Source organism: Alexandromys fortis, unplaced genomic scaffold, assembly GCF_014885135.2.
Source record: "Alexandromys fortis isolate MF-2015 unplaced genomic scaffold, M_Fortis_MF-2015_v1.1 scaffold_79, whole genome shotgun sequence".
Classification (NCBI taxonomy): domain Eukaryota; kingdom Metazoa; phylum Chordata; class Mammalia; order Rodentia; family Cricetidae; genus Alexandromys; species Alexandromys fortis.
Genome location: NW_026067964.1, coordinates 7,349,026 through 7,372,315, shown reverse-complemented (window position 1 = coordinate 7,372,315; position 23,290 = coordinate 7,349,026). Strand labels below are relative to the sequence as shown.

At 45.9% G+C, this 23,290-nt stretch overlaps 1 protein-coding gene across 1 annotated transcript in view; it reads left to right on the top strand.

Annotated features, from left to right (window-relative positions):
* Positions 1-20,830, top strand: part of Serinc5 (serine incorporator 5) — a 94,594-nt gene extending 73,764 nt beyond the window's left edge. Inside the window, exons 7-12 of the mRNA XM_050153820.1 lie at positions 224-319; positions 2,804-2,930; positions 10,640-10,706; positions 14,517-14,556; positions 15,179-15,323; positions 17,248-20,830. Of these exons, the coding sequence (XP_050009777.1) occupies positions 224-319; positions 2,804-2,930; positions 10,640-10,706; positions 14,517-14,556; positions 15,179-15,323; positions 17,248-17,395 (623 nt within the window). The 3' untranslated portion in view covers positions 17,396-20,830. The remainder of the gene's footprint in view (positions 1-223; positions 320-2,803; positions 2,931-10,639; positions 10,707-14,516; positions 14,557-15,178; positions 15,324-17,247) is intronic.
* The last annotated feature ends 2,460 nt before the right edge of the window (positions 20,831-23,290 follow it).

The following is a 23,290-nucleotide window of genomic DNA, read 5'->3' as shown; positions in this document are numbered from 1 at the left end:
GTTTATGGAGAGGTTGATGTTTTTAAAATAATAGTATATCAGGCATATCCTTACCCAATTTTAATTTTTTTCTGAGACAAACACATCATTAGATTCTTCTTTTCGCTGGTAAAGGTGGGTGTACAAGTTTAAGGAGCTTCATCGGTGAGGAAGGGAACCTGTTTAAGGTCCGGTGTCTTGCTGCTGGGCCTTCAAGCCTGTCTTCGTCTGTGTCTTGTTCCAGGAAAGCCACACTCCGGGCTGTTGCAGTCGGGGCTGATAAGCTGCTATGTCACATACCTCACTTTCTCAGCACTGACCAGCAAGCCTGAAGAGCAAGGTAAGGAACATTGTTCAGGAGTGTGTGCCGATGGTACACGTGTCTTCATTTCCCTAGAACCTGAGCTGTCGAGGAGTCTATAAGTCAAGGAAGCAAGATCATCTAGGCTTTTTTAATGAAATAAAACCATTAGCTGCAAAAACGAAATTTTTTTCTCTTAAAAATTGTGGTTTTCAGTTGTGTGTGTGTGCGTGCACATCTGTGTGTGTATGTGTGTACACACACGTGTATACCTATGCACATGCATGTGTAAGTGCAGGTGCTCCAGGATCCCCTGAAGCTAAATTTCAGGCGACTGTGAGGCACCTGGCCTGGGAACAGGAGCCACCAGGCCGATAACCACTGAGTCCCTCTTCAACCCACCAGCATCTTTTGAGTCTTCCTGCTGTGCAGAAAAGACACCTTCCCAGCTGTGTTTGGGCCTCCTCTGCATTCTGTTGTTCTATTTTGTCAAGAACCACTTCATTTTATTCTGTTATCTTTTGTTTTGTTTTGCTTCATTTGTTTCGATTTTTTTTTTAGTTATTAATTTTTCCCGTGTCAGGAGGTTATTCTCTGACAGTGAGAGGGGGTGGACAAAGTGTGAAGGTGAGGGAGCCGAAAACCACAGTTTAGACCTGGATCTGTGTCTGGCTGGCAGGGAAGCTCAAAGCCTGTCCTAGACAACATTCCTTTACAGAGACAACAGAACACAGAGCCAGGAGCATGACTGTCGGGGCGCTGTTCTGTGTGTGGTTTTAAGAGCTCAGTAAAAATGTTCAGATGTGTGCATTACTCAGAACAGTGGCTGACACACAGCAAGTTCTGTGGGGTGTTACCTGTTACTAGGGAAAAGTGGTTACAGTGGTTATTTTGAAAGCGTTTAAAGAGAGGTTACATAATTCTGGTGGACCTAGAACTCCCTCTGTAGACCAGGCTGGCCTCAAATCCACAGAAATCCACCTGTCTTACCTCCCAAGTTGCATGTGCCAAAAGTAAGATTTTAACCTACATAAGTAGTATTATATTCTAATACAATATTATGAGCCCCCAACCTTATGAACAAAATTTTCGTATCAATTTTCTAGCTCATTATATTTTTATCTATCACTTGTCATACATAAGTATACATATACCACATATATACATATGCATATACATACAGATGCATGAATGTGTGAATGTTTAGGTATATTTGATTTTCTATAAATCAAGTAAATTTAGTCTTAATTGGATAGAAAATAGTTGCTAAATTTAGAAAACAAATGTAATTATTTAGATGCAGGCACTTATCTGTCTTGTTTGTTTTGAGAGAAGACCTTACTATAAAATCAAGTTGACATGGAATTCACTACATAGCTCAGGCCGGCCTTGAGCTTGCTCTTTTCCTGCCTCAGCCTCTCAAGTGCTGGGGTTATAGGCACATGCCACCATGCTCAGCTCGGTTCTTGTCTTCATAGTGATGGTAGGAAGTAGTAAATGGAGGTCTTATAGTAAGTATAGCTTATCCTGAGTTTAATTGTACACAAAAAAGCTCAATCCTGACTGGGGTCTTAAAACTTCCTTTTCTGATTGCTTATGTATTAGTTTCTGGTTTTAACTTAATGGAGGTTTTGTTCACAGTGGCTTTTTAAGTAGCAAATATTTTCCCTAAACAGTAAAACACTTTTTAAATAGTAGTACCTGAATATAAATGTTAAACTTTGTCCAATCTCACAAAAATCATTTCCCCCACTGGCCTCCAAAATCAAGGGTTTTAAAACCACAGCTGACACAGTTATATTTACTCTTTTGAGGTGAACTCCAGTGATAATTCCCGTTTAGAATCTGTGTTTGCAGAATGATTTATATACTTTTCTGTTTTGGGGTCAAGTTGACAATCAGATCTAGCTGGATATTTATAATTGAAGCTCAGTGTTTTAAAACAATGCCAATTGCAACTGTGAGGGATATTATAGGAGCATTTATATCCAGATATATTTCTTTAAACTTTTAGACTACCTCAGGAGGTTCCCAGGTCACAGTCTGAAAGAGGCTGTGTCCCTTGCCATCTTCTCTGGCTTAGGAGCCCCAGTTTCAGGCACCCATGACCCTGTCTCTAAGTGGGTTGCTCACGCCAGGAGGCCTGTGCTCTAGCCCTTTCTTTAGAGCCTATGGATCCAGTTGAAAAGAAAGCATAATAATATTTTTTAAATGGATCTGGCTTCACTTTTACTGTTTTCTGCTTAAAATAGGAAAAGAACAAGAGTGACTGACTTCTGAGTCATCACATCCTTGAACACGGAGGGTGCAGGGTGTTCACATGTGTGCAGATGTGGGAGAGCAGTGTTCTGAACTAGCAAAAGTGCAGTCGTGCAGAATCAGAGGGAAGAGTGGAAGCCCCAGAGTGAAGGTCTCAGTATTGAGAGGAGTCATGCCAGAGCAATCCGCATCTTCCCAGGTGAACGTTGTAGGCTACAGTAGACCTTCCTAATGTGACGACTGTGCTTGCTTTGTATTTTCAAGTTCAAGATGAACATGGGAAGAATATCACCATATGTGTGCCTGACTTTGGCCAACATCTGCGTAGAGATGAAAACATGGTGACCTGGCTGGGCACCTTTCTCTTGATTGTGTGCATCGCGTATTCCTGGTAAGTTCTAGGGCTACTGAAGTTCTGCTTACAGGCTTTAACGTTACAGGGAAAAGGTTGTTTCAGCCCCTGTCCATTAGAGAAAAATAGCCACAAGTGACAGAGCGCTGTTGCTGCGTGGCCTCCTACGTGAAATCTGTGTACGCTTTACTGCATTATACGGGGCAAATTAAATAGAAGCAATGCTTTGTTTAAAAGATGATTGAAGATTAGTTGCTGTGGCATCCTTGAAGAGTAAAACATATAGTGAGGAAGACGAAAACATAGTATATGCCAGAATATTCTGGCAAAACTCTGATCCATGGGAAATAGCATTTTGTTTTATTATCGGTGGAGAGAAAGCCTGGCTGTTCTATGCATGGTCGAGTAAAGACGGAAGTGTCCCTCCTCTCCTGTGCTGAGACCATCAGTGCTATGAAGCTGGCCAGGCAGCATCTCCCAGGATCTGTGAGAAACATGTAATGTAGGCAGGGTGTCTCCCATCCCTTGCCAAGGAGCCTCTACTATGAAAACACTTGAGAGGTTGCTGGAGAGAAAGGTCAAGAACAGAAGTAAGTGGTTGGTTACCTATTCTGGGTATGCACTTCACTGGTAATGAAGCTTCCTTTCAGTGGGAGGTTTTACTTCAGCATGTTTTGTGTTTGGTTTCCGTGTGTAAGAAACTCAGCTTGTCATGGGCACATTCTAATTTTCCTCTTGCTGAAACCGAACAATCCTGGTGGTGACAGCCCGGGTGAAGAAAATGTCTGAGTACACTGGCACACTCTCTACAGATCCTCTGAGAGGAAGCGGCCAGCAAGGATCTGCACACTGCAGAATGTGTTTGCTCAGAACTGTGACCAGCCAGGAAATGCTTGGGTGTATGCCACGTAGTTAAAGCGATGGTTCTCTAACCAGCACTGACCCGCAATCTGCCTGTGCTATGCGACAGTCTTTTCCTTATGTCTGAGGGAGCCTTCTGACATTTACACACTGAAACAGAGAGGGCTGAGGCTGGGGAGATGGCCCAGTCAGTAAAGCAAAGGCCACGCAAGCACGAGGAAGGACCTAAGTTCACATTCGCATCTCCAGTTCGTGACTCACACTGCTAGCCTGGTGCTGGGAATGTGGGCAGATGGATCCCAACTTGCTGGCCAGGCAGTCCAGTCAGTGAGCCCCAGGTTCAGTGAGGGACCCTGTCTCAAAGAGTAAGATACCCAGGGTGTGCTGGCCTCTACATGTGCGCACAGACAGAAAATTAAACAACGAGGGGATTCAAGTCTTTTTACATTTCTGGTGAGCCCATACCTGATGCAACCACTTTTCCTACTGGCTGTGTGCTGGCTAGTTGTTTGTCAAAGCCAGAGTAATCTGGGGAAAAGAGCTTTAACTGAGAAAATGTGGCCCCATCGGGTTGGCCTCTGGGAAAGCCTGGGTGCATTTTCTTGATTAAGGATTGATGTGGGGGGGTCCTGCCCTCTGGAGGTGATCCCACCTCTGTGCAGGCGGTTGTTTTAGAAAGCGGGCCGAGCGAGCCGTGAGAAGCTAGTCAGCAGCCATCCTCCATGGTCTCTGCTGCAACTCCTGCCATGAATTCTGGACCTGACTTCCCTCAATGATGGGCTCTGAGGTCAGAGTGTAAGATGAAATAAACCCTTTTCTCCCCAGGTTGCTTTATGTTACGGTGTTTATCACAGCAAGTAGCCGAAAGAAAGCCAGAGTGTGAGAATGTTGGTGAGTAGGACTGGTGTGGTGGCCAGCGTGTGAGAATGTTGGTGAACAGGGCTGGTGTGGTGGCCAGCGTGTGAGAATGTTGGTGAACAGGGCTGGTGTGGTGGCCAGCGTGTGAGAGTGTTGGTGAGCAGGGCTGGCGTGGTGGCCAGCGTGTGAGTGAGAGTGTTGGTGAGCAGGGCTGGCGTGGTGGCCAGCGTGTGAGTGAGAGTGTTGGTGAGCAGGGCTGGCGTGGTGGCCAGCATGTTCACATGGACTGTTGCTCCAGAGCTCCTCCATTCAATAACTTGACAGCTAACAGCTGTAGTAACTCCAGCTCTAGGGGATCTGACGTCCTCTTCTGGGCTCTAGGACATTGCACCACATGCTGTACAGAGAGACATGCGAGCAAAACATTCAGACACATTTGATAAGAAATGAGCAAAAATCTCAAGAATATCGGTAGGTCAAGAGAGAAGTAGGTTACTAAGCTGCTTATAACTCATTCTCTTTTACAAAATGTCAAGTCCAGTTGTGTTTATAGACACTCCCAGGAAGAGGGTTTGGAGAGTCTTGGTGGTTAAGCGCTCTTGATGCTCTTGCCGAGTAGGCAGGTCTAGTTCCCAGCACACATGGCAGCTTACAGTCTCCTCAGACTAGTTCCAGTTCAGATGCACTTCCACTCCGGCCACCAAGCACACGTGTGCTGCACAGACATAACTGCAGGTAAAATGCTCATACTCATAAATATTTAAAAACAAAACAAATTAAAAAAAACTCAGAAACTCATAGGAAGAGACAGATGAAGCCTGTGGCCGTAGTAGCATTCGAGACAAGTGTTTTCCTTTATTTTAGTTTTTTTGGTGTTTCGGTTTGTGTTTATTTGTAGTGAAATAGATTTCTTTTTATTTGTTTTGATATTATCAAAAGGAATTGTAAGGGTACTTAACAGAATAAAATACTGTGTTTTTTGAAGGTTAGTCAGTGTCTAATAAAGCTGGGGTGGGGAAGTGATTGTTCCTAGGCTAGCCCAGAGCTGTAGCTTTGCTTTACCATCCATGGAAAGAGCAGAGTCCTCCTGGGTACACTGCATAGATGACAGTTGGGGCGACTCACAGTATGAAAATTCCCCTGCTTCTCCAGTTGTAAAGACTCACTTTTACAGCTGGGTATGTTGGCGTGTGACTGTAATCCCAGCTAATATGTGAGGCTGAGACAGGAGGATTACAAGTTTGAGGCTAACCTCAGCAATTTAGCAAAACCCAGTTTTATTTTTTTTTTAAAGTCACTTTTAGGACTGGGAGTATGGCTCAGTGGCAGAAACATTTGTATAAACATAGACACACACACACACACACACACACACACACACCAGTAATATGGATTCAAGTCCATTTCCCATGAGGGTGTAATGGCCCCACAACTTAGCATAATAATTCTTAACTCTCAGCTTTTCAAGGATCTCGGTTTGAAACTGCCCCCATCACTTTTCATTTGGGGCTTAAGTGGAAGTGAATCTGCCTGCCATTCCATATGTATAAATCCTAGATTTATTCCCTAGCACTGTAGCAACAAGAAAAACCAGAAAGCTCACTTTTGAGCTAGAGAGTCTCTGAGAATTGAGCTGTCACAGTGGAGGTGGCAGAGGGTAGTTTGATGTTCTCCAAAGATGTCAATTTTCAAAGCTGACAGCTGCTATTTATCCTGTTTAAATGCCAGCAGCAAACGTTGGTATCAGTGCTGTTAATTAAACCGCAGAGCTATAGGGGCCTGGAATGAAGACACAGCGCAGCAGCACGCAGGGGATGCTTCCGTCACACTGGGCGCTGCACAAACACTCTCAGCAGTTGGCTCAGTTTCCTGTAGGTCTGGAGATCAGATGCTTGCTGTAGTCACCACTACAGCACTAGGAGTCACTTTGTAGGATGCTATAAACAAATGGGTTAGCTTCTAGGTCAAGGGGACTGAACTCAGACTTCACAGGGCCTTGAAGAAAGGCCATGATGCTAAGGGAAGGCACCAGTGCCACTGGGGGTTTTCAACTGTTTCCAGAGTTTACACTGATGAAGCATGGGGGTTTAGAGAATGCTCTCATTGAGGGCACACTGTCTGGATAGAAGCTGTTATTTGAACATGATTATAGGGATAGTTAAATTCTTGGTGGAAATTATATAGGCTAGAACACTAGGTAGTGTGCAGATTAAAAGAAAAGAAAGAAGAAATTAAAGAAGTGCTCAGTGTAAGACACAGGATTGTCTGGGGTTACATTTTGGTCTTAGAAATTATGGCCTGCTTACCTCGTCTGTGGTCTCTGGGGATCCTTGTTTCACTGCCAAATACTTCCTTAGGCACTATGTTTGCCCAGGTCCTACTGCCAGGCTCTTCCTGAGAATTTGCTCTATGTTGTCTTGTCCAAACCTTGCTTCCTGGGCCATGTTCTCTCTAGAGTCTCTGCCTGGTGCCAAGGAGTTACCTGTGTGGAGAATCACCCCAGCCAGGACTCCAGGATGACTGTCGCCATGGCCCTTTTGCCAGGGCTCCCTCAGAGTTTGCTCGGTTAGTCCCCCTTCCCACCCTCTCCTGAAGTGTGTGACAAAGTCCAGCTTCCACAGCTAGACTGTTAGGAAGCATTAGTGTTGTAAAGTAGTCCTTAGTTATTCTCATGTTAGTTATGCTTAAGAGAAAAAAAAATAACCCGTTAGTATTTAAGCCATCTAGGAAAATGCCCACTGAATATAAAAGTGGGGAAGCTAAGACTCTATATTAAGAGCTAAGCAACTTCCTGGTTGTTCACAGCGGCCCAGTATGCCATGTGGAAGAAGGCTGGTATGGTGCTCTGGTAAAGAAAGCTGACTTCAGCTGAGAAAAATGGCAAATTGCAGAGGAGTGTTATTTTTGTTTGTTCTGGGCCCGCCACTCTGATTTAAGAAGGAAAGAACGGTCGTGGTTTGCTTCTTAATTTCCAAAATCCTGCCACTGCCTCAGCAGCTAGCCAGAACTCTTCATGGCTGTGCACCAGGAGCACGGGGCAGCCCTCCCTGGCTCCCACGGAATGCTGGTCTTTGGTAGCCACGAATCAGTGATTGCAGCACCATGCGAATGTCATAGGCTTGTCACCCAGAGACTGGGCAGAGGCCTGGAGCGTGTCCTCGGCCGGCCTGTCAGTTTCCTAGGGTGAGTAGAGCTCTGGGGTCTCTAATAGTAAAGTCTGGGATTTTCTGGGACCCACGGAACCTCGGCACTCTCCGGCATGAACTGCAGCAGGTACTCAGGAGGCATGAGCACTGTGAGCTGCTCTGACAATATGGCAGAGTTTGCAGTATTGTGATGGCTTCTCGTGAGGAGGGAAGGAAGGCAGTATTTTGGTGAATGTGTCAATGATTATAAGGAACTTGGGGTTTCGTGGATGGGATCCAGAGACCCTGAACAAGCTATGCTGCCTTAGCTATTCTCTCAGTGGCGAAAAATCACATCACTCGTACTGCTGTTCATCTTTCCACCCTTGTTCCGCTCCAGGGTAGAGTGGTTGGCATCTGTGTTCCTATCACTCAGGAGGTTGCGGCAGGAGGATTTATATAAGCTCCAGGGTAGTATGGACTGCATAGTGGTTTCAAACCAGCACGGGCTGCATAGTAAGACTGTGCCTCAAAATAAAGAAATAAAATTAATTGGCTGGGGAGATAGCTGCCTGAGTTCAGATTCCTAAAACCAGACGCAGCGTGTGTCTATAACCCTAGTGCTTCTCCAATGAGATGGGGAGTGGAGGAAGATGGGAGAATGGAGAAGCTCAACAAGAGACCTGGAACATGAGACCTTGTCTCAAAGTGTGACGGGTAAGGACTTACACCCAAGATGTCCCGTGACCTTCACATGCACACAGCGACAAACACATCACATACAGACACAGATGGGAAGGGGAGGGAGAGAGAGAATATTCTAGGCTTTAAGAGCTTGCATAACTATTGTTTTCATTAATTTTCAAGAAGTTTGGTTTTGGTTTTATTGTTTGTTGAGCCAGGATTTCTCTGTGTAACAGCCCTGGCTGTGCTGGAACTCACTCTGAGACCGGGCTTACCTCAAACTCACAGAGATCTGCCTGCCTCTGCCTCCCAAATACCAGGATTAAAGGCGTGCGCCACCACAGCCTGGCAATTTTCAAGAGTTTTATGGAAAAGGCTCATACTGCAGCTGTATCTTCTCTGCATATAGGAAGGCGCGGTCCCTAGGGCTGGTCTGGGTGTAAGGAGTTTTAGACGGAGAAGCCAAGCCTTTCCTGGTTTAGTGCTGTCGGAGGGTGAATGAGGTGGCAAAGGTCCTTGAATCAAAAGTCTTGTCTTTCTGAAACTTTTATTCCAAAGAATTTATAAAATGAAGTATTTATTACAATGCTCCAAAACTCTTCTTTAGTTTTCAGTTGACAACGTGAGATACTGATGTCACACTAAAGTTAAAATTTGGGTTTCCCTGCTGGAACTTCCTGCTGTACTAACGCACACTTGGCATGCAGCAGTCGGAAGTGCACTGGGAAGGTTTGTCTTGAGTCAGGAAGTAGAGTGGAGGCGTGGACGGTTAGGGTCTAGGTCCCAGAGGACCTTTTTGCTAGGGGTCTATTGCTTCTCCGCAGTTCATTGATCTCTGTTCTCCTCGGGCAAGAGACTGAGAGCAAACACACAAGCCCCTGCCACCTCCTAAGGTTGGTTTGGGAACATGAATCTTGATTCCTGCCTGTCTCCTAGGAGCTGCCTAGCTTCCTGAGCAGCGGCAGTCACCCTCTGTCCTTGTAAGCTCGGTTCTGTGTGAGGCAGGGTAGCTCCATTCTCATGGAGGAGCCCCTAGCACTCAGAACAGGATTTGCCGCATACATCACTCAGGGCCTTCAGGAATTATCGAAATAAGTGCATAAAGTCAGGCTAGATGCTGAGCGTCTCGGTTTGTGTAAAGTGCTTCCATGCTCTTATGTGAGGGGAAGTGGACAGTTTTACCTTAAAAGTCAGTTCTACATATCATTTTACCTTTTCATGTGGAGGGAAGGACGGGAACGTTTGGTGGCAGGGTCTACTGTCTGGTCTCAGATTCACTGTGTGGTCAAGGATGACCTTGAATTGAATGCCAGATCGGCAAGCCACTCTCTCAAGTCTGAGGTTATGGGTCTGTATGATCTCACCCAGTCTATGTGGTGCTGGGAACTGAACCCACAAATTCGAGCATGCTATGCAAGTACTCTGCTAACTGAGCTGCATCGCCTGGATTTAAAGGGGAAAAAAAGCAAAAATAAAAAAAAATACAGGCCAGTAATTCTTCTAACAAACCAGAGGGAGTGTCGCCCTGCTTCCTTCGCTTTTCTCTCACCTCCTCTGGGTCCTCCCGTAACTGTGATCTCTAAGTGAGACTCACACTCATCAAAGAGAGAGAGAAAGAGGTGAAATTACAAAGTGATTCTAGCATTTGAGCAAGGAGCAGCAGGACCCATGCTGAATACCAAGATAGAAGACCAGAGATATCAGCAAACTTGTGTCTGGATGAAATGATCTAATACTGTGGACATAAAAAGATCATTGTAGAATCAGCCAACAAGGTTGGATAACAAATGGAATATCACAGTAGCTTGTGTTCCTCCCTCAGTGTCTGGTGTGGGGTTGCTTCCAGGAGTGTCCTCCTCCCCCAGATACCAAATCAAGTTCCTTGCATATAAAATGGTGTAAGTATTATTTTTACAAAAGATCTGCATATATCCCTCATATATTAGGTTGTCTCTAGATGGCATGTCTAGTACAGTGTACATTATGTAAGATATCATTACTGAGGAAGTAAGAGCGAGGGAGGAAGACGCCCTCATGTTCAGCACATCCTTTTCAGACATACCCTTGCCCCCCAGATAGCTTTATGCAAAGTTAAACCCCCAGATGGAGACAAGGGGGGCAGATGCGCTGGAGCGGAGGCGCTGGAGCCAGCCAGGCAGTGCCCCCCCCCTCCGTTCCACATGACAGCTTCTCACTGTGCTTCCTGACTTTCCTTCCTAGTTTGACATCAACCACGAGGTCGAGCTCGGACGCTCTGCAGAGGCGATACGGAGCTCCTGAACTGGAGGTAAGTTCCTCCCTCCCTTCCCCTGCTCCAGCTAAGGTCCCCTTCGCAGGACAACCTTTGTGCGCTAGTGTCTTTTTTTTTTAGATCAATTTTGTCAGGCAGTGATGGTGTTTACCTTTAATACTAGCACCCAGGAGGCCGAGGACTCTTGAGGTTTAGTCCAGGCTGGTCTACAGATCAAGGTCCAGGACAGCCATGGATACACAGAGAAACCCTGTCTCGAAAAACCAAAACCAACCAAGCAAACAAACAAACAAAAACCAACCAAACTCAAGAGCGAAAAATAAATTTTTTTGTACAGTATATTCTGTCCATGGTTTCTCCTCCCTTGTCTCTTCCCAGAGCCCACCCCCATCCATCCAACTCCATTCTTCTTTCTCCCTCCTTAGAAAACAACAGGCCAATTGAAAAGAAAAGCAAAACAAAACAAAGCAAACAGGGGAAATACAAGAAGCACAAGAAACACTTAGACACATACTCAGAGAAACACACACATAGACACACGTACATGTACATATACACATACTCAGAGACACACATGCACACACACGTGTGTTCAAACAGACACATACACACATAAAGCCCATACAAACATAAAATCAGAAACCATAACAGTTAAGCAAAAGGCAAGCAAGGTAGAAAATGCCCAAGCAAAGCATTATGAGCCAGCACATCTCCAAAGATACCACTGAATTTGCTTTGTGTTGGCCATCTACTGCAGGTCATGGGACCTGCCCTTGATATGCTTTCTATAGCCAGTAAGGAAACTCGTTTTTACTTTGCATTGTGCTGGTAGGTTTTTTTTTTTTTTTTTTTTTGGGCATTCATGATTCTATTTTCGGTCTGAAAAAGAATAAGATTTTTGTATAGAAAAAGCACTATTGTCCTGTGTATTAAAATGAAAGAATTCTTAAATTTTCCATCACCAGTGTTGGCCCCTTGCCTGTTACCCTGGCACCCACCCCCGGTCTGAGCAGAAGCGTGTTCAGCTCCTCCTTGTTTATTCTCTGGCTGTAACAGGATACAGATGTTCTTTTTGTTTTAAACCACTCACCTGTCTGACACCCATCGGTATTCTCCGTAGAGAGAGCGTGCAGCTCTGTAGGAAGACAGAGAAGGCAGGGAGGGAACTGCATGTGCCCTGCAGACACTGACACCTCAGTTGTGCACCAGTGCCTTTACACGTGTGTCCTTCAGCAAAGACCTCAGAACTGTAAACACACCAATGAGGCCATTCACAGCATGTGGATGGGAGGACGGAGCCAGCAGCTGACCATCAGTCAACAAAGCCCTGTTATTTTCTTTTCTGTGCACGAGGTTTTTATTTGGAGCTCTTGATGAACCATAAACCATAGTCAGAAGACTCAAACTTGCAGGGTAGTTAAGACAAGACAGCCCTGACCCCAGGATTGGTAAGAACCTGGCAGTCCAGTGATTGGCTAAGCTGTTTAGCACTGGCCAGGTGCTGTTCTGAGCTTTCCGTGGTCATTTAAGTCCTCACAAAAGCCCAGTGAGGGTCTGTCCTTTGCATTTTACAGAAAAGAGATTCCATTTTTCAGGATGTGGCCCCAGGGTAAATGTTCTTGACAGCACATTGCTAGGAGCACGGCTGCTGTCCCTGGTCCCTGCTGCTGGCCTTGCCTGGTTTCTGGCCCCTGGCTCCGTTTGAATAGCGTTTACTGGGCACTTTGCTCTGCAGCTGGCTGTCTGGGATGCCCTTCCAGCGCCTGACCTGGAGATAGGGAGCCTTAATGAGGGCTTGTTACTCCGCCAGTGTCATTCACCAGCGCTTTCTGTCACTCACAGGAGAAGACTGTGCTGGGTTGAATAGGTCGCTGCTGTCCCTTACAGAGCAGAATGTCCTCCAGAAGGCTTTGTTCCTTTGTTCTCACACTGACTGGGTGGCCACCTGCTGAGGGTTGGCTGTTACGGTTTCAATGTCCCCATTGTGTATGGTTCAAGCTCAAACATCAGCAAGTCCCAGGTTAGATTTAAGAGAGAATGTTGTTCTTTTCCTTTGAGAGGGAAGCTGCCCACCTTTTGCCTCTGAGCAGGTGGGCTCATGATCCCACATAGAGTTGCCTGGGATATACCTTCGAAAATCTGAGCTGGTATTTTCTGTGGTAACTTAAGCTTCAAGAGAAACAGAACCTCAGCATGACTAAAGTGAGCCCACTGCTGTTGGTGAATTGTAGACTGCCTCACGTGTCCAAGTCTTGTGGAGATGGGGGTGGGGAGCAAGGGCAAGGGCAAAGGCTTGACCTTGAGTGGGAACGCGGGGGATGAAAGGCTGATGCTCTGGTTTCTGAAGTTCAGCTGCCTTCCACTAGAGACAGCAAGGGCCCTGGCTTCACAGGCAGTCTTGGCATGTTCTGCGCTTCTTACTCTGTTTATCAGTCTCTCTGTGATTATGTAATAAAGCTTAGATAATTTCATTTCTTTTTCTTTGAGCTTCTTGTTCTGAACAAGTAAGAAAAAGGATCTAAAATTCAAATTGTTCTGAAAAAGCTAGTGTCCCAGCTGTTTGTGTCTGCAGTCAGCTCAGCAGTCTGATTTGTTTATTTTTATTGTTTTGTTTTTATTTTTATATAAAAAAATGATCTCACTGCATAACACAGGCTGGCCTGGACCTTGCTGTGTAGCCCAAGCTGGTTTGAATCTGCTGTGCCACCCAGGCTATCCTAGAGTTCACTACATTGCTCAAGCCAGCCTTGAACTTGGGATTCTTCTGCCTCCTGAGTGCTAGGTTAGGAGCAGCAGCACCCCTGCTCAGCAGCTGGCTGGGCCCTGCTCTTCAGCTTTCTCCCATTCCCATGCCACGCTCTTTAGCTTCGGCCCCCTGAATACCACATGCCAGCTGTTGTTGTGAATCACAGATCCCAAGGTCTCCATTCTGCATGTATCCCAGCTCTGTCATGAAACTAGATTGCTGGCTTCCTGTTTCGTTTCACCTGCCCCATTTCAGCCTCTTCAGCTGGGATCCCAGTCCCAGCCCCAAGGCAGGAGCGGAATTGATGGGTAGCAACAGAATGAGCTACTAGGAAGTGTGAGACATGAAAGGCCCTCAGCTTTTTTGCTGCATGTTTCAGCCACCCAGAAGTAGAAACTGAGGCAGAGTGGCTCAAGTGGGTAATTTATGAGGGGTCAGCACACATAGAAGGGAGGAAGGGAGAGGAAGGTGACAGAATTAGACTGTGTCTAAATTAAGTTAAAGGACAGTATAAGCTGGATTAGCCCAGGGCTTGTTCCCAAACATATGTGGTGCCCCAGAGTCCTAGCTGGATTAGCCCCAGGGCATGTTCCCAAACATATAGGTGCCCCAGAGTCCTAGCTGGATTAGCCCCAGGGCATGTTCCCAAACATATGTGGTGCCCCAGAGTCCTAGCTGGATTAGCCCAGGGCATGTTCCCAAACATATAGGTGCCCCAGAGTCCTAGCTGGATTAGCCCAGGGCATGTTCCCAAACATATAGGTGCCCCCAGAGTCCTAGCTGGCCTGTTAGCTGGCCTTTATTTGCCTTCCATGATCAGTCCTTCCATGGAGGATGCCCAGAAAGGGCTGCTACAGGACAAAGCAGTTCTGCAGCAGAAGCTATGCCTAAAGGAGCTGGTACACAGGCTTTGCTCCCGGGGTACCTAGCTAGGACATCCCCATGCCCAGGAAGGTATTTCCTCTTACTGTACCCAGTGTATCTTGGGACAGATACTTAGCCAAACCTTTTGAGATGCCAGCATGTGCTTCTGATAGCAGCTTTGCCATGTGGGCAGCCTTCAGTACTAGGGTCTGACTCCATTGCCTTTGCTCTCACAGGTAGCCCGGTGCTGTTTTTGCTTCGGTCCAGATGGAGAGGGTAAGTGCAGCATTTCTCGTCTATGCCTGACTGTGGCCTTGCAGACCGGGATTTCTCTCTGTAAGCATCTGCAATTCGGGTGCTATGTTGGTACCTAAACTACACTTCATCCAAAACTGGTTCACTGTTTATATACTTCTTACATCTTCCTCAAGGGTTGCTGCGTTTTGTTTTGTTGGCAGCTGGCAGGGAAATTGCTGTGGATTCTGGTTCATGTCTAATTTAAGTAAGAGTTAGAAAAAAGTACAATATGTGTACTGTTTTTAAAGGAATGATAAGAAAATATCAAGAGGTCCCTACACCTCCTTTGGGTACCATTTCTTTTCATCTACTTGCTTTTCTTCATAGAAGGGAAAGTCCTGGGGGCTTGAAAGCGCATGGGTTACCCTCCTGCTAAGCTTCTAATAGTCTCTCTGTCTTTAAGAGCTCTTTATTATGCCTTGCTAAATTAACGTATTTGCTGACTTGTCTAGTCCAGGAATTTCCTAGGGTGACGGAGGTACAGGTGGAGTTTGTACTGTTTCCACTTAGCAGCACCTAGGATGGAAAGGTGCAAGCAGGAGCTGCTATAGTGCTCCCCCTAGGGCTCACCGCTGCCCTTGGCACCCTTTGTCATCTGCAGACGCTGAAGAGCAGCAGAATGTCAAGGAGGGCCCCCGGGTCATCTACGACGAGAAGAAAGGCACCGTCTACAGCTACTCCTATTTCCACTTTGTCTTCTTGCTGGCTTCCCTCTATGTGATGATGACCTTGACCAGCTGGTTCCAGTGAGTGTCCCATTTGAATGCCTTAAAGCCAAGCTCAGAGTAAATATATCTATCGAGTCAAATAGTTGTCTGAGAAGCAACAAAACAAAACAAACGAACCCCAAGTTCAGCGTGGTTCTCCAAGTGTGGAGTCCAGCTCTTGTCCAGCTCTCACTGTGCCCACAGCCTTTGAAGCCGATAGCTCACCACTCTTCCTGGTGGGACAGCACCTTTCCTGCACCCACTGCTCACTGCAGTTAAGAAGTAGCAGGTGCTGGGGGTGCTCAGAGGCAGAGCATGAGCTCCGTGTGAGAGGCCTTGAGTCCCATCTCTGTACTGGGAAAGAAAGCACACAAGACCACAAGACGGGAAGGGCTAATTCCACTTGGCAAGTCTGGAGAACCATAGTGGTGACAGATGAAAGGTTGTTAATAGGTGTTGTGTGGCTCGCATGTGCCGTACTGATGTGAGCACCAGAGATTATACTCTAGTAGGAGACAGACCGTGACCCAAACTTGTGCACTGTGTCAGGTAGTGGTGGGTACTGGGGAGTGGGATTCCATGGACCAGGAGTCACAGTCTAGAACCTAGGGTAAGAAAACACTTCCTGGAGGACATTCTTCCTGAGGGCGGGGTGGACTTTGATGTTTCCGAGTGATCATTTGAAAACTCCTGGAGGAATTTTTGACTTGGAGCATCTGAGACAGGAGAAGCTAGGAAGAAACCAGAGCTCTCCTTCCATCTTGCTCAGAATGTGAAATGAAGCCTGTAGCAAGCTTTCTTGTGGGGCTATCTTTAGATTGCCTGCCCCCAAATAAAGACATGGAGACTTACTATTAATTATGAAAGTTTGCCCTGTAACTTAGGCTTCTCACTAACTAGTTTTTATAACTCAGATTGATCTGTCTTTATTAATCTTTGTTACCTCTGTTCTGTACCATATGTCTGACTTCTTCAGAGTCTCACTGGCTTGTCCACGCCTCTCTCCTTCCCAGAGTCCTCTGTGTCCCCAGAAGTCTTGAGTACCCTCTTCCTGCCTAGCTGTTGTCCATTCAACTCTTCACTAAGCCAACCACAACAATACATCTTCACACAGTGTACAAATATCCCACAACAGAAGCCACATTTAAAATACAGTTTGGCAATAGTTTGAAAGATAGTTTGGCGGTTCTTTGCATGGTTCAACAAAGATCATAGTATAATCCAGCAATTTCCCTCCTAAGATCTAAGACAAAAAGGAAAAAACACCAAAAAATTATAGGCAAATGCTCATGTCATAGTAATTCATAACAGCACAGAGGTCTGGGATAGCTCAGATGTCCATACCTGAAGAGATAACAATGAAATACTGTGTATCAATAAAAAGAGTGACATACAGTTGAGTATCCCCAACCCAGAAATCCAGTATCTTCTCAAATCTAACATGACATGGGAGGGTTCCTATTTCCAATTTTGCACTTGCTCAACTGCTAACATCCATGTAAATATCCCAGGGTGAAAAACTCTAAAATCTGGTCCTAGGCATCTCAGATAAGGACTCAGTCAGTGCTGATACATGGTGTAACACCAAGAACTTTGGAAATAATTCTGCTGTGTTTAAAAGGCCAATTATAAGAGACCACGTTGCTGCATTTACATGAATTGACTTAGGGCAAATCCTACCGACAGGAAATAGTTAACAAATGAAGGGAATGGGGGACAGTGGGAAGGGGGGGCAGCTAAGGGATACAGGATGTCTGGGGAGATGGCAGTGTTCTCAAACTGATTGTAGCAATGACTCTACAAGCCTGTGAGTCTTTGAAAAGTCATCAAATGATACATTTAAAATGTATATGAGTTACAGCCCCATTAATTGCTAAGAAAGTTGGCGGCTGCTTGGGGCAGGAAGTGCCTAGCAGAGGAACTCTCTTCCGCTCTCACCACACCTGTGTCCTTTCCTCAACAGCTATGAAAATGCCACCATTGAGACCTTCTTCACTGGGAGCTGGTCCACCTTCTGGGTCAAGATGGCCTCCTGCTGGATGTGTGTGTTACTCTACCTGTGGACCCTAGTGGCCCCTCTTTGCTGTCCCTCCAGGCAGTTCTCGGTGTGAGGATGCCCAAGTGCCCCTTGGCTCAGCAGGGGATGTGAGCAGCAGCTGGGAAAAGCTGATGCTCTCTGGCTACCTTCCCCTGGTCTGACAGCACTCTCAAAAACAAGCCAAGTCTCCCAGGCAGCTCCTCAGTGTGCATCTGACCTGCCGGAGTTGGAATCTTCAGCCAAGCCGATAGGTGCAGTTAGTTCTTTATGCTGTCCCCTGTGTGGTAGCTAAAGTTCTGTCGCTGTTTTTCTTGTGTTTTAACCAGAATGGAACTTGGGACACAGCATCCATCACAGGGATGAAAATGGCCTTGTATAGCCTGTCATTCTCATACTTTGTATAAAGAAGCAAAAACAAAACCCCTGAGGCCCTAGCCCTCAGGTGGGCCTTGACCTCTGTCACTCACGTTTGCCTCCTGAAGCCCTCACGGCTCCCTGTTTGTAGAGGACAAGAGGAAGGTCCTCCACCCTCAGACTACAACCCTGTGTCCCCGCCGCAGCATTTTCTTGTGAGGTCCTGATGCTGGGAGTTAGGGCCTTTCCCCTCTGCCCTTGGCAGAGGTTCTTCATTCTTTCCGGGGTAATCTTTGTAATAATGTGAAAAGCACAAGTTGATCTCACCTCCATCGGATTCTCCACCATTTTATGCCTACCCAGTCTGAGTCTGCAATACCTGGCTCTTATTTGTGGTGGTGTTCATGTGATTATAGTCCATGTTATTTTCTTTGTCTGAGCAGCAGAGAAGTTCAGCTCTTACTTGTTATTAACAGGAATGCTTTAAGGATCTTAACAGAAACACTGCTTCTTGGCTGCAGCTCGTCACACTCTTCTCAGAGTGTTACGGGAAGCCCCCACCCATCCTCCTCTACCACCAGGCCTTCCTCACTTGCAGTGTGCCCCAGTGCTAGCATCGTGGCTTCCTTGAAGTAGAAGGGCTGGGATGAGGAGCTTCAGCAGAGCTAGACAGGCTGTGGAAGTGAGGAACTGGACTAAGATGCAGAGGTAGGTGGCTGAGGGCATCCGAGGATTCCATCCACAGGCATCTCCCAGATTCACTCTTGGAACGTAGTGCTCACAAGTATGCATTTTCAGTGCTGATGTTCGTAGTCTAGGAGATTCCCCCAGTGCCAAGTCTGTCGAAGACGCTGGTGGAGGCATATTCTGCTTTCGTGTGGAGTAGAGATACTCTCTAGACCTCTCAGAAGGGCTCAGCCTAGCTGTTCTTTTCTGTGCCTATCTGAACAAGTCAGGCAGAATTGGGATCCACCTAAGCCTGGTTCCCATGTGCCAAAATGTGGATTCTTGTTTCTCCTCACTCCTGTGTCCACTTACTAAAGTGCCAGGGGAAAATAATAGGGGAGGGTTCGCTGAAGAACTTGCCTGGTTGACAGTGTTTGAGATCTAGTCTTAAAGGGCACACAAATAAGGATGCCTTCCTTGTTTGTAAACGTCATCCTAATTCCTTGTATAGGTCAAGGACTTTTTAAGCTCAGCAGTTTAAATACACTTGAAAATCACAAACAATGTAGCTACACACTAACTCTAAACAAATCTAGCGAATCCCATGGGAATGGGAGCCCCATCAACGGGGACTGGTTCAGAAAGTGGGCAGTGTGAGCCAGCTCCATGGCAACAGCCTGAAGGACCCATCCTGTGAGAAGAAGCAGAGGGGAACTGAGGTAGGGATGGAGCAGTAATATTTTCCTCCTGCTAAGATCTATCTTCTCTGTTGAGTCTGGCAGCCAGGTCTGAGTTTTGAATTGGCCCTCATGGCGGATCAAGATCAAGCTGACAAAGCCACACACTCCTGGGCTGGTCCTTGTCGGGCCCCTTTCCTCTGCAGAGAATAGCTCAGGGAGACACAGGACAGTGCCAGCGGCAGCTCCCTGTGGCTTCTCCGTCAGCCGGCCAAGCCCACTTATTTTCCAGCTGCCCAAGTGGTGGTGGGGTGTGTGCGTGCCCTCCCCTTCAGAAGCTAGGTCTCCCACGAGAAGGGTTAGCCACGCCCATCTTTACTCTCAGCTGCTAGGGTTGGGCTGATGGTCAGAAGTGAGATGGCTACATTTGAGTTTTGTGGGCTTCCTAGTAAGATAGATGTTAAGAATTAAACCTTTAATCTCAGCAGTGAGCCCTAGGCCAGCTAGACCCTGTCTCAAAATGGCAAGTCGACACTCGTGATCAGAAACTACTCAGGTGGTCGTCCGTGTGTGGGTTTAAGGCCCCTGTTAAAGCTTTTTGCACTTGAGAAACTGGAAAGTGTGCCAATTGCTTCAAATTAACAATGGCAGTGTTACCTTGCCTTATCCACCAGTAACTTTTAAAGGTAGCAGCTCTTTGTTTCTTGCCACGCTCACAGGACCATAAAACTCCATGCCTGGCAGCTGCGGATCTGACCCTCTACTGTGGCAGACCTGGCAGCAGAGCGCTAGACACTGTGTAGTGTTCCCCTCCCTCTTGTTCTTATGAGTAAAACACTTAAGCCAGGAGGGGATTCTCCTGGCAGTGTTGCTTAGACACGACGCCTGGTTGGAGACTAGAGACTGTCCCCATGTTCGCCCTTGGAAAGCCTGCCAATCATTGCCGAATCAAGCTTTTGTACTGCTGGGTAGCTGCTCCAGGCTTCTTGGGAAGTCAGCAGATGAGTTGTTTTCCAGAGGTTTGGGGAAGTTTTATATCTGGGTAACTGTGGTGGGGAAGGAGTTGGAGGGAGTGTGGGGTATTGAGACTTTGGGGTTCTGATTCCCATAAGGAATGGCCAGCAGGAGTTTCCACATGACGGCAATGTTTCCAGTTTCACAGATGACGTCACTGTAGTGTTAATTGCCCCCTTCCCAAACTGTCACCCTCTGCCTTTTTCAGATGATGGACTTATTTAAGTTTTGCCAGATGCCCATCATTGGTGCTTCACGTTTCTCTGGAAGGGAGCTCCAGAGCCTATATTTAAACTTGCTGGGCTTCTCTTCTTCTGTTGTCTTTCTAAGCAGGATCTTGTTTTGGTGTACCGGCATGAATACCAATGCCTACCACTTATACTCAGAGATGAGACTGAATGCCCAGAAAGGATGCTGGGCCCTCCTCCTTCATCAGAGATGAGGTTGGCACCTGGGCCTAGAATCTGAAGGGGTTGTTCTTTGGTGTGTGTAACTTAACTAGTAAACATTTTCATTTCTTACAGAGATGGGCTCTCTAGTGTCGTGGTAACATCAGCAGACAGGAGAGCTGATCATAAGGTCTTTAGCTCGCTCTTCTTAAGTTGTCCATCAGTGAATCATTCAGAGACAGTTATTTTGAAAGGCCAAGATACTTGACTTTTACCAAAGAGGTGTATTTGATTTTGTTTTAGTTGGGGAAGGGCAGGTAAATCAGGAATGCATTTGCCCAAAAAGACTTCGGCATAAGTGTAACCACATTCACGTTAGCAAAATGATGGAAGAACTCTTTAAGGTAATCCTTTGGGAAAAAGGCTCCTGGGAAACTCTCTCAGGTAAAGAAAGATTACAGCAGATGAGTAATATATGTCTTGAGAGCTATTTATAAAAATTTTAAGAGGATCATTTTGTCTTCATTTATTAAAGATTTAAACATTTTTTTTACTTTGCAAAGAAAAAGTACAAAAACTTTTATAGTCATATCTGTTAATTTTTTAAAAAGATTTTTTGGAAACAATTAGCTGTAGCCAAATTTTGTGGTTACTTTTTTTCTATATTGGAGTTTGAATGCAATTTGTATGGTTAGTCTACTGTTGGTTTATAAGGTTTCTGACATGGTTAGATTTTGCTACCTTTTAAAATTGCTGTTTTTCGCCACAACGCCAATTATGGATTTGTATCTGTTTTTTTTTTTTGAATGCTAATTTTTCTATGAACTACCTGAAATTGACTGGCCTTTTCCTATGTAAAAAAAAAAACCCTCAAACTTGTTAACTCTATACTTTAATAAAATTTAAACCTGAAAACCATGTTGTTTGTTTTCTTTCTTAGACACATGACTAAAGCCTCCAGTTAGCCTGTGGCAGGGTTTGAGCCTTTACACCAATCAAGGATCAAACTTGGCAACTATACGGATAGTTTAAACTTAACAAATGAAGTGGATTATTTATGGTATCCAATTTAAGGCCTTGGACTATAAATAGAATTGTAGATGGAGTTTCTCTATCCCACCAGCATCTCCCAAATAACCACACAGAGACTTAATATTAATTATAAATGTTCAGCCGATAGCTTAGACTTCTTACTAACTAGCTCTTACAACTTACATTAACCCACATTTTATCTGTGTTCTACCGCGTGGCAGTACCTTTTCACAGTACAGCATGTACATCTGCTTCCTCTTCATCTTGCTCAGGACTCCTCAGACTCCACCCTTCTTCCCAGCATCCTCCTAGTCTGGCTCTCCCACCCAGTCTCTTCCTGTCCAGATATAGACCAGTCAGTTCTTTATTAACCAGTGTGAGTAATGCATATTTACAGTGTGCCTAGATGGTTGCACAGCATAGACCTGCTAAAGCAAGCTAATTAACATGTATTACTTCTTTCTTATGGTAAGGACACATATATTTCCCCCTTGTAGCAATTTTAAATACACTGTTAAGTGCAGGCACCATGTTTTACAACATTTTTCTTGGACTTCTTATTCTTAGGTGAAATTCTGAGTTCTCTAACATGATCCCAAAGCTTTACGATCTGTGTCTGAGTTTACCGTGCTTGTTGCTTGTGTTTCAGGTGCTAGAGGTTGAACACAGGGCCTCATGCAGGGTAGGCAGGTACAGTAGCACTGAATTCCAGCTCCAGCCACCCTGTCTCACTCTAGCCTGCTATTACTAAAATTTCTTCTTTGAAGATCATAGACCCCTTTCCCTTCTCCTAAGGTCCCAGCCACAAACAGGCATGATCCTGTCAAAGTTCACTCTAGGGAAACTATTTATTAGGCTTCAGAGAGCATTGGGAGTGGTGATGTAAGGGGTATAGGTGCTCCTTCCCCCCACAAAGATGGGACCCTCTTCCTTCAGTCATCTACCTGCAGAGCCTACTCCCCACGCCAGGGCTACATGAAATTAAGGTGGAGTGTCTGGATAGTCAGGTAAGGGTCCTGTGACCCTCTCCATTCCTCTGTGACGAGGAGTAGACAGTCAACAAGCCCTGCTCAAATGATCTTTTTGCAAGGGGTGCCACTGAATTGCCCAAGATGGTGGTCGATTGGGTTGGAGGACAGTCCCAGCACTTAGATGGCCTGATTCGTATGCCTACACCTCCACTATTTTATGTACCAAGGTTCTGCAAGTTCTTTCAGGTAGTGTACATTGCAGGAGTCCCTTCATGTTAAAGGCTGGATAGCATTCCGCTGCATGTATACCACATATTCTTTGTGTATTTTCTCGGCAAAGGAGTAGCAAGATCATCTAGTAAAACACCGAGTCATGTGCTTTAGCAGCTACCTTGGGAAACAGTTCATCATGCTCTCTAAATGGCTTGCTGTCTCATTCAAAGTTGAAGCCAGCCTTTGTAGTGGTGTGTAAAAGCCTGCGTGACCTGTTGCCTTTGCTCCAGTTACCTTGCTGATGGTACCTGTCACTTTCCCCATGGCCAGTCTGCTCCAGCATCCTTGGCTTCCTGACTGTTTAAGGCCTTCATATGTATGCGCCATCTCTTTCTGAGAGAGTCCTCCCTAGGATTGTGTGGGTTGTCCTTCCCAATCTTACACTCCCACGCTGCCTTTCCAGTGACCTCCTGACCCCTCCTCCACTCTCAGTTTACATAGAGCCATCACCTTCTGTCGTAGTTGTTTTTCTGTTGTTGTAGTGAAGCCCCCAAAATGATCAAGACAACTTACAGAAGAAGGCACCTAGCAGTGGTGGCACACACCTTTAGTCGCAGCCCTCAGGAGGAAGAGGCAGGTGGATCTCTGAGTT